We start from the raw sequence: 15,628 nt of genomic DNA, 5'->3' as shown, positions 1-15,628 counted from the left end.
TACACTTAGAGAATACCTAGGTACAACGTCACGTACCTGAAACGTGTCTGGAAATTAATAAGCATTATGTAAACAAAAAGGAGAGCGATGGTGCGTTCCGCTCATTGCTGTGGTGGACTTAACAACTTCAAATTTCAAGTAAGTTTTTCCCTTATCGTTCATTCTATCGTATATTGATATGATTAACAATAAAAAATACCTAAACCAAATATGTAACTCATTAATTCATGATTTATTTATTTATTTATTTGGGTTTTACGGCGCACCAACACAGCATAGGTTATATGGCGCCAAACAGGACTACAAATTTTGGTTTCACATCTCATTTACATCGAAATAAAATGGAATCAAAATTTGCATACCTGCTGGAATCACAGAGTTACAGCAAAACCAAGTGTTAAGTCCCTATTAGTCGCCTCTTACGAGCATGCAAGGGCAGTGGTTCCAGTTCTTTTCATACACAGATCGTCCCAGAACCACATGGTGCCATTGAATCATGAATTCTGTGTTTTGTTACAACAATAATTGATAAATTTGTATTTTCGATATTGCTGTTCCTTTTCTTACATATCAAAATTATGATATATTCATTTGTTTTTATAAGTTTTACGGTTAACATTATTATTTTTATTTTATCATTTTGTCTACAGAATACGATAGTTTCTTTATACCACAGTTCGCGGAAAGTTTATCCCCATGTCATATAAGAATTCTTAACGAAGCTGTTTCTCCATTTTACAAGTAATAACTGTAGACTAGCGGATGGACTAATATTTTATTTATTTGTTTATGATATATCCTATATTTATTTATAATATATCCTATATACAGATATAGTTTATCGGAGAGGTGATTGAAAAATTACCTGTTTTCGCAATATCTAAAATAAATATGACAGTACTTATCTGTTCTGTTCTGTTCTGTTCAACAAATAAGTTCTTTTTTAAAATATTATTTTCATTTTCAATTAGTTTTAGTAGACACTAAAATGGTCATGCAATGAAAATGTTTATTTAGAAAAAAATCTTAAACAGTCGCGCCTGTGTTAGGATTTGGATAACAGGTGGTCTCTTAACGGCACTGAGCTCCAGATTTGGCTAAAAATAATCTTTCTTTCAAATTGAAGTTTGGTCATATTATGAGCATTAGTATATGAATTTTTGTTTCTAAAATATTTTAAAAATTCCAAATAGAGAAAAGAAAGATGACCGCGTCGGGAATCGAACCCCGGACCGCCGCGGCAATAAAGACATTTTCCCGTTGTCGTAACCAATACCGCTATAGCTGAAGCAGTGAATAATGACTTCGAAATATAGATATTTATAATCGAGCCAATTTACCTGGAGTAAAAGCGTGACAAACGCTATTCGATTTTCATCGTAAACAGTAGTAAAAACAGCAAATTCTCATGTGAATCCATAACATAAGGTTTGTCAGTAATTAGATTTTAAAGCCTTCTTAAGAAATATAGCATTTATTTCAATATATCTGTTATTTTTTTTTTTTTTTCTTTTTTTTTTTTTTTTTTTGCTATCGAACGATCTGAAGGCCTGTCGCTTTAACACAGATAAAGCTACACTATATATGGTCAAACGGAAAGAGAATATAGTGGTCTTTATAGATAGGATTTATATTAGTGGCCTTTATTCAGAGGTGGACTTTAAAACAGACTTGACTGCATACAGATTGACTCTGCTTCGTTGAATGTTTTCAGGTCAAAATGTAAATTATAAACAGATAATTTTATAACAGGTATAACTTAACATAATATTTCTTCAGAATGAAGTTTGATAAGTTACCGGCGGAAGCAGCTGACAACGGTCACGTGACAAGCATAAATGGGGATATCCGGAGAGAAGTGGACCCTGACACACAATGTGGTATTGGGTCCTTCCGTCCTGCATTCCTACAGGTAAATATTAAGCTGTATATATTGGCATCGTCAGTCTGTCTCAGAAAAAATATATTCCTGGCCAGAATAAGATTTTATTTTAGAATCCAGATGGCACATTGTCAAAACGAACGTAGCTTTTCACAAATCCTGATGGCAAAATGATAAAACGTTTCTTTACAAATCCTAATGGTATAATGACATAACGAACGTGTTTTTACACATCCTCATAGCGTCATGACAAAATGACATAACAAGACTCAAAAAATACTAAACGTATTTCTAAACCTTTTTTAATTTAAAACAAAACGAAGGACATTTGAAAAAGAATTTCGGAAAGGCAAATTATCAGAATGAAGTAAGAAAATGCATAGTGGTAAATTAGACATAAACTTCAACTGAATTCTGACGAAAATTTAAAAAGTACAACACAAAAATTTCAATGAATTCAATCTTCCTGTGAGCAGAAACATGTCTTAAATGAATGGGAATTTTGAAGTTTTAAACACTGAATGCAAAGCTGCGGTTTACCATTAACGGAAGTTATACAAACATTTTTGAAATCACTACCGCCGTGAAACAAGGGGATGTTATCTCGTCTACGCTATTCAATATATTTACTAACGACTTAGCAAGGTAAATTAATTTAGGAGTAAACTTCACTAATGAACCGATTGTGTCTATTTCATTGTTTGATGACGACATAGTTTTGATAGCGCCAAGTGCACAAAACCTCAAGCTGATGTTAGACACGTGTAAACCGCAATCTGACTAAAGTACTTGATCTTCTAAACGTAGATATGAGAATGACCCATTCACATTCGTCTTCTGTATATTATGGATTTCCAATATTGCTATTTTTATTTTCGCAAATCTATTTTTTTTGTTTAACCAATCAGACGACTTGTTCGAATGTCAAAGAGTAAGAAAATTGAGAAGTCAATCAAGGACTCGAACCCGGGACCCCTCACTTACAGAGCAAGTGGCGTACCGACTGAGCTAACGACACAAGAATTGTAAATATCAAAAATCAAGGCTAACTTTAGATTTGCAAAATGTTGTAAGTTAAGCTCTGATTGGCTAGCGAAAGGGTCGTCAGAACGAGGCTATCAATAGCTCGTTCTCAGATCCAAGTGTAGCGTAATAGGAGATGTACTTTAGTCAGATTGGTATAAACCGCTGCTGTAGTAACAACAAAATGCCAAAATGTCTATATAAATAAATCTGAAGAAGTGCATTTTTGGAAGAAAACCAAATGTAGAACTGTTTTCATATTTAAACTGAATAGTTACGTAGTTGAAATTTGTCAATTTTACTAATATCTTCGCGTTGCGCTCTATTAATTCTTTGGCTATACTGAAACGGCAAATGTTTTAACTGAATCTGCAAATCCTCATGGCGAATTATAGCGTAATGACTTAATGACATAACGAAAATGGTTTTCACAAATCCTGATGGCGTAACGACATAGTGATGAAACGAACGTGGTTTGCTCAAAGCCTAATGACATAATTACATAAAGAGCATAGTTTTCACAAATCCTGATGGAATAATGATATTACGAACGTAGCTTTCGCAAAGCCTAATGGCATACTTACACTTTTGTAGAATATTATTGTTATATTCCAGGTTTTTGCCCGAATTGGTGCTTTCATCGGTATTTACAGTATCTCAGGACTGCTTACGTCAACGCTGTCAGTTTATGTCAACTCTCAGGTGAAACAATTAAATACCAAATATATAATTTTCCACTTCTAAATATTTTTCTTTCATTGTTGTGATTAACCTTCGTTTTATTATGGAAACGGGAGAACTGAAACAAAAGGTACATTACCTGTTCTTCTCTGCAGAAGAATGTGATACCTGGTTGCCTTTTACAGCACCATGCAGTATTCAATATTTGAGATTTCTCTATTATTTTTGCCTAAGGATATACCTATTGTAGTGTTAAACTACGAAAATGTAAAATCATATTCGACACCATTACTCCCTCTTCATAAAATCTGTAACCACATCATGTCAATTAAGGAGAGGACATAGATTCTCCACCACCCTATCCCCCGCCAAAAGAACCATCAGAATAATTCAAATGGTAGTGATTACGCAATTTCCTATCGGCAATTTCCATGCGTAGTTGTTCTCGTATGCTATTTTGACAAGTTTCATAACAGCAAGAGAATGGCGGTATCGAAATTAGCTATTGAAAGTAAAGCAATCAAACGAAAATTCCCGATTCTCATCACATATGAGCCGCGCCATGAGAAAACCAACATAGTGGCTTTGCGACCAGCATGGATCCAGACCAGCCTGCGCATCCGCGCAGTCTGGTCAGGGTCCATGCTGTTCGCTAACAGTTTCTCTAATTCCATAGGCTTTGAAAGCGAACAGCATGGATCCTGACCAGACTGCGCGGATGCGCAGGCTGGTCTGGTTCCATGCTGGTCGCAAAGCCACAATGTTGGTTTTCTCATGGCGCGGCTCATATATTGTTGATAAAGCGTAGTCTTTAGCAACCTTGTGATTTAATGCAGGTATCTATGTTGGAGAAGCAGTTTGGCTTTAGCAGTGCAGAGACTGGTCTTCTCATGAGCTGTAACGACATAGGCTTTCTTTCATGTGTTATATTTGCTGGATTCATCGCTAGAAAGGTAATTTTGTGATTGTATTTTATTGGTGTTTAATCACGCCGATGCAAATTAGATGGAGAAAGACCCTATAAACCCCTGTATGTATTGCTTCAAGCACGGACAGGCACTTGGGCGGAACCACCGCCATTTTGTCAGCTAGCTAGTTTCCATGTAGATATCTCAGGAAGTTAAAGAATTGTGTTTTACGTATGTGTAAGTGTCCCATGGACACTTCTTTCGTTGATTTAATAAAGCGTAATGATGTAGGTTTTTTCCGACTACATAAAGTACTTTATCTTCGTCACCTAATTTCAAACATGACAATTTCGCATGACATCATTATGAAAAATCACACGACACAAGATGAATCTAGCGTTCTTCAGTCTACGAAAGCGATGTGGTTTAGGCTGAATTAATTGCTACTTTATGTTAAAGGTACATATTCCGAGAGGTTTAGGAATCAGTACTATTTTGTTTGGCGTATGTGGAATAATGTGTGCACTGCCATACTTTATGCAAGACCATTCTGCTTATGAAATCGAGGATAAGCCAGCAGGCCCTGGCATGTCAGACAATATGACCTTTGTCAGAACTATGGGAAAGAAGGTTCCAATGTGCGAAAATGAGACTATGAACGGTGAAGATGGATGCAACGCGGCAGCAGGTAGCGCACAGGCGACGGCAAATATCCAGCAACTTCATATCAAGAAGGTAGCATTCAGCCTCATTGCTTTTGGAATGGTAAGAAACTTTTTGTGCGTATTTTGAATCGTTATTCCGTGTTTTCGAAACAATAATGTTGTACCCTAGATCAAAACAAAGCACGGTTAATATTATGGAATAAACAGCTCTTTTTTGTTTGCCGTCTCAGCCGTTAATGGTTTATTTCTCCGCTGATTAAATATTACATCTTGTAATTTTAAACCATATTCTTCGGATTAAATGCGCATGCCCGGATCTAGTAATCATCGCTTTATTTTGACAGACTGATTCGATGAAGGTCAGAAACTTCACATAATATTATTATAATTAAAATATATATGTTAAATGTTATCAAACGTGTTTGGACTATTTTTATAACAGGTATTCCAAGGTGTTGGAAAGTCTGTAAGATACCCATTTATTACACTTTACGTGGACGATGCCGTAGATAAACGAAAGACCGGATTCTATATGGGTATACTCACCGGAACTGGAATCTTTGGTCCTGCACTGGCCTACCTTATTGGTGGACTGTTCAGCAAAATATATGTAACACTTGAACGTATGCGCTCTCGTTTTATTTCTATTTGCTAAAATGTATTTTATTTCAAACGATATAAGAAATTTAAATATGTATGAACTTTTTCTTCATTTTGAGAAAATTTGGTACGAAAAGTTTAACCGTTAATCAGCAATTTGGATACCGAATTGTTTTTTCTCAAAATTATTTAATTTTGGAGTAAACACTATTGCAATTTAATTTACATTTATCAACAGTTGTTTGGCTTCAGTTATGGAAATACAGGTATTTAATTAACATAAAACAATAATTGGAATAATAAAAGGACGAACATCATTGCCAATTCTTCACGGGAGATTAAAGTTTAAGATAGTTAGATCTCTTAATTTTTAAGTTGATCAAATCAGTTATTTGATAAATTGCTACAGGTTGCCGTTTCAGAAAGGTCAGTATAAATATCATCACGAAACTACAAATGGATAAACTTGTAAAACAGTAATACCTTTCTTTGACTGGTTTAGACAAAGTTTTATTATTGTAATTTTGGGCGACCTGTGGGTTTCCATTTTTTTTTGTTATTGGCTACGTGACCTCTAGGATAATATATGATATGATACGATGATAAGGAACAGCTACTGGCTAAATAGTATCTCTCCAATTCAGGTGACATAAGGTCATCTTTTGTTCATGTGACCATAGATTTGCATATGTATTCATACACCTGGTTCTTCCAGTTAAAAGATAGACTTTAGTTTATGTTGTTTTCAGTCACCGAATTTACATTAAAAATAGTTTTATGGCATACCTGGCGTATGACACTGGTCGCAAAGGCAGAATTAATAGTGGTCAGATGATAAGGGTTAAGTACGCACTTTTGGACAATTTTGTCAGTTTTGTTTAAATTCAAAAATATCCTAGTTCCTTTTGGGTGAGACTTTGCATAATTAGGACTGTACTTTTACGTCAATTGACAATCACTTTATTATATAATTTTAGCGGTCGCCATCACACCATCGGATCCGCGATGGATTGGTGCCTGGTGGTTGGGATTTTTAGTGTTTGGCGCATGCGCAATATTCTTTAGTATACCAATCATGTGCTTTCCGCGGAAACTGAAATCTAAAAGTAGAATGACAGACCTGGAACTGACGGAGAAAAAAGTAAAGTCAACTGAAAAGAAAACAGTAACGCAGACATTGACGCATGAGCTAAAAGGTATATGTGCTTATATATATAAAATATACACGATCTAATATTTTATTTGGGTGTGTGTGTGTGGGGGGGGGGGGGGGGGGGGGGGGGGGGGGCGGAGTTAACGCCGTTTTTCGACAGTATTTCAGTTATGTAACGGCGGGCAGGTTAACCTGGATTACTGTACCAGTACAAACCTATTATCCGCCAGTAACTGCCAACTTCCCCACATGAATCAGAGGCGGAGGACGAATATTTCAGACACAATGTCTTTTATCAAATCGTTACGGAAAACGTACGGCCCGCCCGAGGATTGAACTCACGACCCCAAGATACGTAGATCGGCGCTCTCCCTATTGAGTAAGTGGGCGGATGATCCGCTAATAAAGTTTAAAAAGGCATCTAAGCGCAACCGCGGCAAGCCGTTTCCCTATTTGCTCAGTGACTACAGGAAATACTTAATCTCTAAGGTAGCGGACCTGAAATGACAATCGGCAAATTTCGTACTCTCCGTATGCGATTTCGGCATTCTCCGGTCTTTGCCTAATGTAATTATCGCGTTCAGCTACTTTACGTCCGAATAATGCCGAATTGTCTCACGGGAATGCGTAATCATAAGGAAATTTACGAGTGTCATTACGGGTCCACTACCATAAGTTTGAAAGCTGTCAGTTAATGGCAAAGAGGTGTTTTAATGGAAAGACAGAGTAGTATATAAGAGATAACACTTCAATTTTAAGATCTGTATAAAGCTTTTTTGGAAGATAAAGAGATATGTCTATATGTTTAAAGCTAGCGAAAATAGGCACTAATAGAAAGAAACTATTTTTATTTCAAATTAAACGAATTTTTATTTAAACTCGAGCTTATTGTTTACATTGTTTCCTTCAGACTTCGGACAGACAGTTGGACGTCTATTGCGTAATCCGATTTACGTAACTATAACTGTATCATCAGTTATCAATATAGTGGGCGTGGCAGGAGTTTTATCGTTTATGCCGAAGTATCTAGCGGCACAGTACACAATACCGTTGTGGCAGGCAAATATCATCCTTGGTAAGGTACATCTGAAATTTTCCGCTTTTTTAACAACAACGACAACGATCAAAGGACTAGCCACGTTCCAAAAAGGCAACCTCCAGAAAAAAAATACTTAACAATGAATGGATGTGCAAATAATAAATATTTACACAAAAATATGTTAACAAAGTAAAACAATGATAAAACAAACAAATAAGGAACACAGTGCGGCACCGCCTTGGGACGGTCAGTGGCAAAATGCGAATAGGGAGTTTCAACTTCTGCGCACCAAACTTAACTCTTAACAATGTCCTGTGCCAAAGTTTAACGACAGTGTGAATAAATGCATCCTTCCTTTAAATCGCAAAACGAAAACAAATTCTAAATTGAATACAGAGTAAACCGAAATACCTCACTACAATGTAAAATTCATATCTATGCCAAAGTACCTGTCAGCGCCTTGATTAGAAACAATGCCTTTAAGATTAACCTCCGTGACCGAATGGTTAAGGTCGCCGACTTCAAATCACTTGCCCCTCATCGATGTGGGTTCGAGCCTCACTCGGGGCCTTGAATTCTTCATGTGAGGAAGCCATCCAGCTAGCTTACGGAAGGTCGGTGGTTCTACCCAGGTGCCCGCTCGTGATAAAATAATGCACGGAGGGGCACCTTGGGTCTTCCTCCATGAAAGTCGCCATATGGCCTATAATATCTCGGTGCGACGTTAAATCTAACAAAAAGCTTGCTTATATGATTTTATTGTAAAATATCCATTCCGTGAGAGGCATGTTCTACATTTGTGACAGCGATGACAAAAAATATTTCATAGGGCGACTGATTATGTGCGATAAATATTAGTTTTGTCTTACTGGATTCATTGTTGTTATATTTTCTGGTCATTTTTGATCATGGAGTCCATTCAATAGATGTGTAATAGAGTTCCGTTTAAGCCGGTGCTAGGGGGCGTGAAAGGTGTTTTACATTTTATTACCTCTTACGAACAGACTCAATCAAACCGAGTCTACTATTATTATTTTTGGTTGCATTCTATGCTTCCAAGATATCTCTTTTAAAGATTTTATTTACTGTCTGCAGTACCAGGGAAGCTCTGTCTTTTTATTATGCCAATTCTTTCCTTCCATTTTACAGCTTTGAGTAGTATTTCTGCTGTGGCGTTGGGTTCTTTTCTTGGTGGCGTTATGTCGCGTAGAATTGAAATGACTCCCCAGAAAACGGTCAAACTGTTGCTTCTCTTCTACGCCATTAATTTCATTTGCGTGTGTAGTGGATTTGTACTCGGATGTGATCAACCAGCGCTAGTAGGAGACAATGGGAAAGGGTATGATAAAAATTAATAAATGAAAATTAAATGAAATTTACATAATACATGTATCAGGAAAGGAAGTCGGCTCTAGAATGACTCAAGTGGCTTCAGTCCATATAATATACATATTCAGTCACATCATAGTTTGTGTACAAGATTTGCAATGAGAATATTATAGGAAAAAATAGACTCTTCTTCTTATGTGAGAAATTACTTTTTCTAGAATACAACATTTCTTTTCACTGACTTAAACAGGTCACGTGAAATATTGTAGTATTTACTTAAATAGCATAAAAATGCAGAAAATGATAAATTGTTCATACTTCAGCATGATATTTGTTTAACTAAACAAAAAGACATTTAATCTTAGAAAACAGAGTCTCTAAATTAGAAGATTAAATAATGTTCAAATACCATAGCACGTGCCGCCAACATAACAATTTCTGCCATCCGATTAATAACACTTTAACAGCGACTGTTTTTATTTTCTTATCCAATTTATTGAATAACATAAAACGACGCAAAATAGTTTTGGAATCAAAGTATTGTGTAGTTTTAGGTATATGCTTTATTTCTCGTAGTGAGGTGTCCTCATTTTACAAATCCGTGGAACAGTCCTGTATACAAGGATGTACCTGTGATGACGAGAAATATTTTCCGGTGTGTGGTGATGACGGTCGTTCTTACTTTAGTCCCTGCCACGCTGGTTGTACAGAGAAAAGCACAAAGGTTAATAATTTTACTAATATACATTGTAATATAATTCAGTACAGTAGCATGAAATATTACCGTTATTAACACCGTGCTGTTTGAAAGAATAACATCAACTTACTCTTCCAATTTGTACAGAGTTCCAAAGAGCATACATGTATGTGGTCTCGGGTAGTCCTCGTGCCGTAAGATTCTCCTAAATAGAACGTACAAAAGCGCTGGATGTACACTATTAAACCCTGATCAAATCTAACCCTAACCTTTGGTCAGTATATTATGCACTCAATACGTGCGTGTATCTAGTAGGTGCGGCCTTCATATACGAAGCTAATGATGAAAGTGGTGTATGATAAAGAACCTACAGCATTAAAAGCTTCCTTTAATTAAAACCTATGTATTTAACATCGATTGTAGAAAAACTTGTTATCAGTTACAGCAGGCGTGGTATTCAAGTCGTAACACTGCCTGACTACGAAACCAGGGGTTGTAAGTTAGAGACCCCGCTCGTCCATTACAAACAAATTGGAATAACAGTCCCGTGCTGATTCCTAGATTTTTACTTGCGCCTTGGTTTAGTAGACTGTAGTGGAGGCGATTTTATCTCCTTAACTAATCACGGCATCAGTTCAAAATAATAACTTTTCACAAATAATGTACTAAGTATGGCTGCTCCGGGGTAATCTGAATATAAATATTTAAACACACATTAAGTCCACATATACATAATCTGAAATGTTTCTGCATTAAACAATTATTTCATTATAAATCTATCTATATAATATGCATATTTCTGTAATTTCTTTACAGTCATTCACGAACTGCACGTGCATTCCCTCTGGTCACGCTGTGCCAGGGCTATGTGATCAAGGGTGCTCTACTAAACTGTACCTGTACGCTGTTTTCACATTCATAGGAAAGCTTTTTACTGCCTTCAAAATTATACCGACGTTTCTTGCAAAAATAAGGTAATGGTTTAAAGATGAAGGTATATTTGCATTCTCAGATTTCATAAGATTATCATTTTCTTTCCATTGAAAGGGGCTGCCAGAAAGTAAAAAGAAACACCCAAAACCATTTTGGCAGTATGTGGCCAAAAGCCTATTACATATTATTGATTTTGTCTAGTAAACAACTTTCATCATTTCTTTGACAAAGAGTTACAAGATTTTTTCATATCTGAACACGTTATACCGACGTTGAAAAAAGAAAATATTAAGGACAACCTAAGGGATCCATTAACTTTTTTCGGACATTTTTTGTTTGTTTTTATTTATATAAATTCACCATGCTTTCTTCTATCAGATGCCAAAAAAAATTAATATAAAGGTTCAAATACAAAACCTTTATTTGATGAATTTCCAGGATTAACAGTAAATTTTGGCATGTGTTTACAATAATACCCTTTGAAAAGAACAGCCAGGCTATAAATTTAGTCATGGTATTTCTAGACCATCAGCTTAGCATTTGATTTCCTGAATTAAATGTGGTCATCCAAGGCTCTAGAGGGAACGTTAATGGGAGGTATATTGCTTTGATGTAATTGAAATTAAATGGGTGATTTTCATCAGGTAAATGTTACTGATTTTGACTGGCTGTCTTGGTGGAGAGGGTTAATTATTTGTCAATAATTATTAATTATGTTCAAATTGTGGACCTGCAAATACATGAAATGGAAGTATGAAGTAGTCTGAATTGTTGGCAGAACAAATAAGGTAAGTTCATGATTTGATGAAAGTGGGACCTAAAGAATGATTTAGTTCTCATTATACATTTTATTCGTTTATACCCCAGTCACACATACGGCGCGGATAGCTACGTCTAACCACGGATAGAAACGTAGTAATTCGTATCGATCCGTACCTGAGCCGTACCTATAAGTAGTAATCCGTATCAACCCGTATTAACACTTGGTCAAAACGTATTCCAGACGTACTCCAAACATGCACAAAAGTTTGAGCGATCCGTGGCCATTTGTGCGTGACTTAGTCCAACTTGGTCGAAACTTATTCATCCGTAGTTAAACGCACTAAACTTAGTTATCCGTACTGAAACGTACCTTGCCGTAGTTTGACATGATGTAAAAGATAATCGTAATGAAAACGCTGGCTACACGTGGCCAATTTACATGAAACTTACCGTCCCGTTATTAAACCTTAATGCGAACGTAGTCATGGGTATTGATCCGTAGCATAACGTAGTTATCCGAGGCTGTCCGTACTTAAGCGTAGTTCAACGTAGTTCACCGCAGATCCGTCAACGCGCTAGGCAAGTTATCAAGCGCAGTAAAACGTAGTTCAACGTAATACGTCGAACCTATCCGTACTTTTTCGCGTCCTGTATCTTTTTGTTTCCCATTTCTCACCAATTTTCGCGTACTAAGACGTATTGCTCCGTACTTATCCGTGTCCACTCCCCCACAGATCATTCCCATCCGCACCGTACCTCAACGCACGGACATATCCGTATGCGTGACTGTAGCTTTACTCAGAACAGAAATACACAACTTGGTGAAATGTTTGATGTGATTCAGTTCCTTTTCTTATAAAGGAAATTACATAAAAGTTTGCAGTATGTTCCTTTGAAAGGTGTTCTTAAAAATTTATCAGTTTTTTTTTAAATATTAAATGTTATTATTAGACATTATCATGGTATAAGATTTTATTGATGAGTATAACCTGTTGTGTGTTTCTGTAGTTTGCAATTAGCAATATAGATTACCTTTTACACGTGAAACCCATTCTATATTGCAGATGTGTTGAAGAAAGAGATCGAGCTGCAGCATCGGCATTTTCCGGATTCTTAACTTCCGCACTAGGTACTATTATCTTTTCCTTTAGGCTATATCTAACATGCGGTCTTAAGGTTTAATCTAAGATTTTATGTTACATCAAGTTCAAAAAGAAGTGCTATGAAAATAGAATTGTGTCCCGACAAAAACAAGCAACAACAACAACAAAAAAACAACATTTTAATCAACAGCAACACCTGGACCATTTGCACAAATAAGCTTGGACAGAGCACCCTTTACTGTTGATCTGTAACAAGAAAATATACTGCGAAATCCTGGCAACACATATACTGAGCATGGATTTTTTATCGTAAATTAAATAATGTTACATCGATGTCAATTTCAATACCATAGTCTAAATGATTGTTTATTTTTTTTTATTTTTTAAATTTTCTTCACTTTATGTACTCTACTTAACTTTCTAACTTACTAAATAACTAACTCAATTGATTTCACTTAGTACTCACTGACTCAAAACATCGTTTTCTCGCTCACTACATATTACATTAACTCACTCACTTGAACATTAAAAATCAGTCATTCACTCACGTAATTTGTAGTAGTAAATTAGCTCAGATTTGTTAATGTTATTAGATGTATACAAGTCCATATCATTACAGGTTGGATGCCAGGCCCAGTTATCTTTGGTGCTGTAATTGACGGGACGTGCACTTTATGGAAGTACACGTGTGGAGAACGACAATCGTGTTTTCTGTACGACATCGTATTTTTCCGTAACGCTATCCATGGTTACGCAACAGTGGCGACAACAGTTGCGATGCTAATTGTTGTTATGTTGTACATTTACTTCCGGGTCAAAGGAATTACAGAATGGCGGGAGGGAGAGAAGAAACCCGGGTTGGACCAATCTGTGACCGTGGAAAATGGAAAGAAGGGTGGACATGTAAGGAAATAGATTGTTTAAGCAACACTGATGTGAGATTTAAATATTTCCAAATAATCAAGTAGGGATAACGCATTTTTTTCGTGTTATAACATCTGCAGGATCCCGAGGAACTGGTTGGTACCCGAGCCCGTTAGAGCGGTTTCCCGAGGGATTCTGAAGATGTAATAACACGAAAAGAACATGTGCTACCGCTATTCTAGCATTAAACGCGTAAATACCAAGTAAAATGAATATATTATCCCACAACGTCATTAAATTTCCATGTAATGCGCAGTAAACTCTACGTGTTTTTTACGTTGACGTCATTTCCTTTTGAAATATGTGTTTTAGGGCCGTAATACGTTTACGTTTTGCCACGGAACGCGCTTATATAAAAGGTGTTATAGTGCGAGAATCTCTCTGTCAACACACGTTTTTTCTCCTGTTAAAACACCCCCGAAAAGTGACAATAACAGCAGTTTTATGCTAGAATCTCTGTTAACACACGTTTTCTCTCCTGTTAAAACACCCCCGAAAAGTGACAATAACAGCAGTTTTAATTTATGCTAGAATGTATGTTATCATTATTTTCAATTTCATTTACTGGATATTATGAGAACAGGATGAGGTGTGTAATTAATTATGTGTTTTTGTTTCCAGATTTATAAACAAATGGAAACCACGAATGACTGACAGGGAAAAAAAGAGAGGAACACTTTTCAGACATGTAGTTCTGTATATGGTTGTCACATAATTATTTTAATCAAGCAAATAATAAGCACAGGGTACTAGAATGTTGCGCAGTTCTGTTAGTGCTGATTATATAATAGTTTCGGCAAAAATGTATATTTCCGTGCGAACATGGAATCGTCGATTCCTGAATATCAGATTTATGGATTTTTATTACTGCATGTATTTACTATTGCGGATTGATGCATTTATGAATTCTACAAAAAATAATACCGGCGAATTACATTGAGTTCTCGGTATAGAGAAATATAATACTTTCAACGTACACAGACCGTCAGAACCATGCAGTTCAACGGTTATTAGATATGAAAATTTGTTCTTTTATAAAGTAATGTTTATGACTTTCACTTGATAGATCTGTATTATTTTCAAACATATACCAAAGAAGTTAAAAAAATACCGAGTCTTTTGACCGTCAGTTTCTGCATTATTTCAAAATCATTGCAACCGTTTACTACCCTCTACATAAGAATTGTGGTTACTTATAAGAATATCTTGAAAAAATGCATATGTCAATAACTTTTTTGCTGCTAATCACTTTCAGAATACTCAGTTTTTATGGCTTTTAAACGAATTATTTTATTCAAATTGTTTGGATTAGTCTCTTTAATATTCTTGTACATTAATTGTTGTTATACTTGGAATGTAATACAAGTGAAATGAGAATATGTTCTATCTCTGTCTCTTGTCTTATTTTCCCCTTAAAATAGCCTGCTCCATAGAAAAAATATGTGGAAAAAATCAGAAAATGAACTTTACTTATATATTAATGTTTACATTATTTAAGATACTTGTTTTTTGACATTAAAGCATTTTAATTGTAGACGATCGTTGAATAAGTTAACTCTCTAGAGGGTATAATCTAATGATCAGTTGTCAGTGGGAAAAACGTTGATCTAGGTAGTTTATAGGAGTTAAAGGATAAATAAAAGTACAAAAGTACTTTCTTTTGATATATATGTTTTCAGGCAGCTCGGGAGATATAGCCTTAATGGGTTCGGTTAACCTCACCCCTTCTAGCCCGTATCAGTCTCGACCAGTAGCCTATTTCTTAATAACATATAGTCTGCTTTGTCAGGGGAGGGCTCCAGATAATGTTGTTATAACTTCTGACCAAACCCTTTTGTATATTTACATTGATGTATTTATGTATGCTTGTTGTATGTGTGTGTATTGAATATATTATATATATAATATGATTAAAGAAAAAAAAATCAA

General features: G+C 35.8%; 1 protein-coding gene across 2 annotated transcripts; it reads left to right on the top strand.

The window, feature by feature from the left end:
- LOC123540966 (solute carrier organic anion transporter family member 2A1-like) lies at nt 1-15,628 on the top strand. Of its 2 annotated transcripts, XM_053526911.1 has the most exons (14): nt 1-138; nt 1,780-1,912; nt 3,521-3,607; nt 4,423-4,539; nt 4,954-5,259; nt 5,602-5,782; nt 6,737-6,955; nt 7,823-7,987; nt 9,101-9,290; nt 9,857-10,004; nt 10,794-10,951; nt 12,737-12,801; nt 13,395-13,678; nt 14,321-15,628. In XM_053526911.1, exons 2-14 carry the CDS (start codon nt 1,781-1,783, stop codon nt 14,351-14,353), a joined length of 2,085 nt encoding a protein of 694 aa, XP_053382886.1. In that variant the 5' UTR covers nt 1-138; nt 1,780; the 3' UTR covers nt 14,354-15,628. The 2 variants fall into 2 exon arrangements, with proteins under 2 accessions (XP_053382886.1, XP_053382887.1); XM_053526912.1 differs by lacking the exon at nt 4,423-4,539.

Source organism: Mercenaria mercenaria, chromosome 16, assembly GCF_021730395.1.
Source record: "Mercenaria mercenaria strain notata chromosome 16, MADL_Memer_1, whole genome shotgun sequence".
NCBI lineage: Eukaryota > Metazoa > Mollusca > Bivalvia > Venerida > Veneridae > Mercenaria > Mercenaria mercenaria.
The sequence above is the reverse complement of the archived record's forward strand: the minus strand, read 5'-3'. Positions and strand labels throughout refer to the sequence as shown.

What these genes read in the sequence shown, in the direction of transcription:
- LOC123540966 (XM_053526911.1), top strand. Translation starts at nt 1,781, where the DNA reads ATGAAGTTTGATAAGTTACCGGCGGAAGCAGCTGACAACGGTCACGTG. An exon ending in GTAGGAGACAATGGGAAAGG is followed by an intron (nt 9,291 to 9,856) that starts GTATGATAAAAA and finishes TATTTCTCGTAG; the next exon opens with TGAGGTGTCCTCATTTTACA. An exon ending in ACGTTTCTTGCAAAAATAAG is followed by an intron (nt 10,952 to 12,736) that starts GTAATGGTTTAA and finishes TCTATATTGCAG; the next exon opens with ATGTGTTGAAGAAAGAGATC.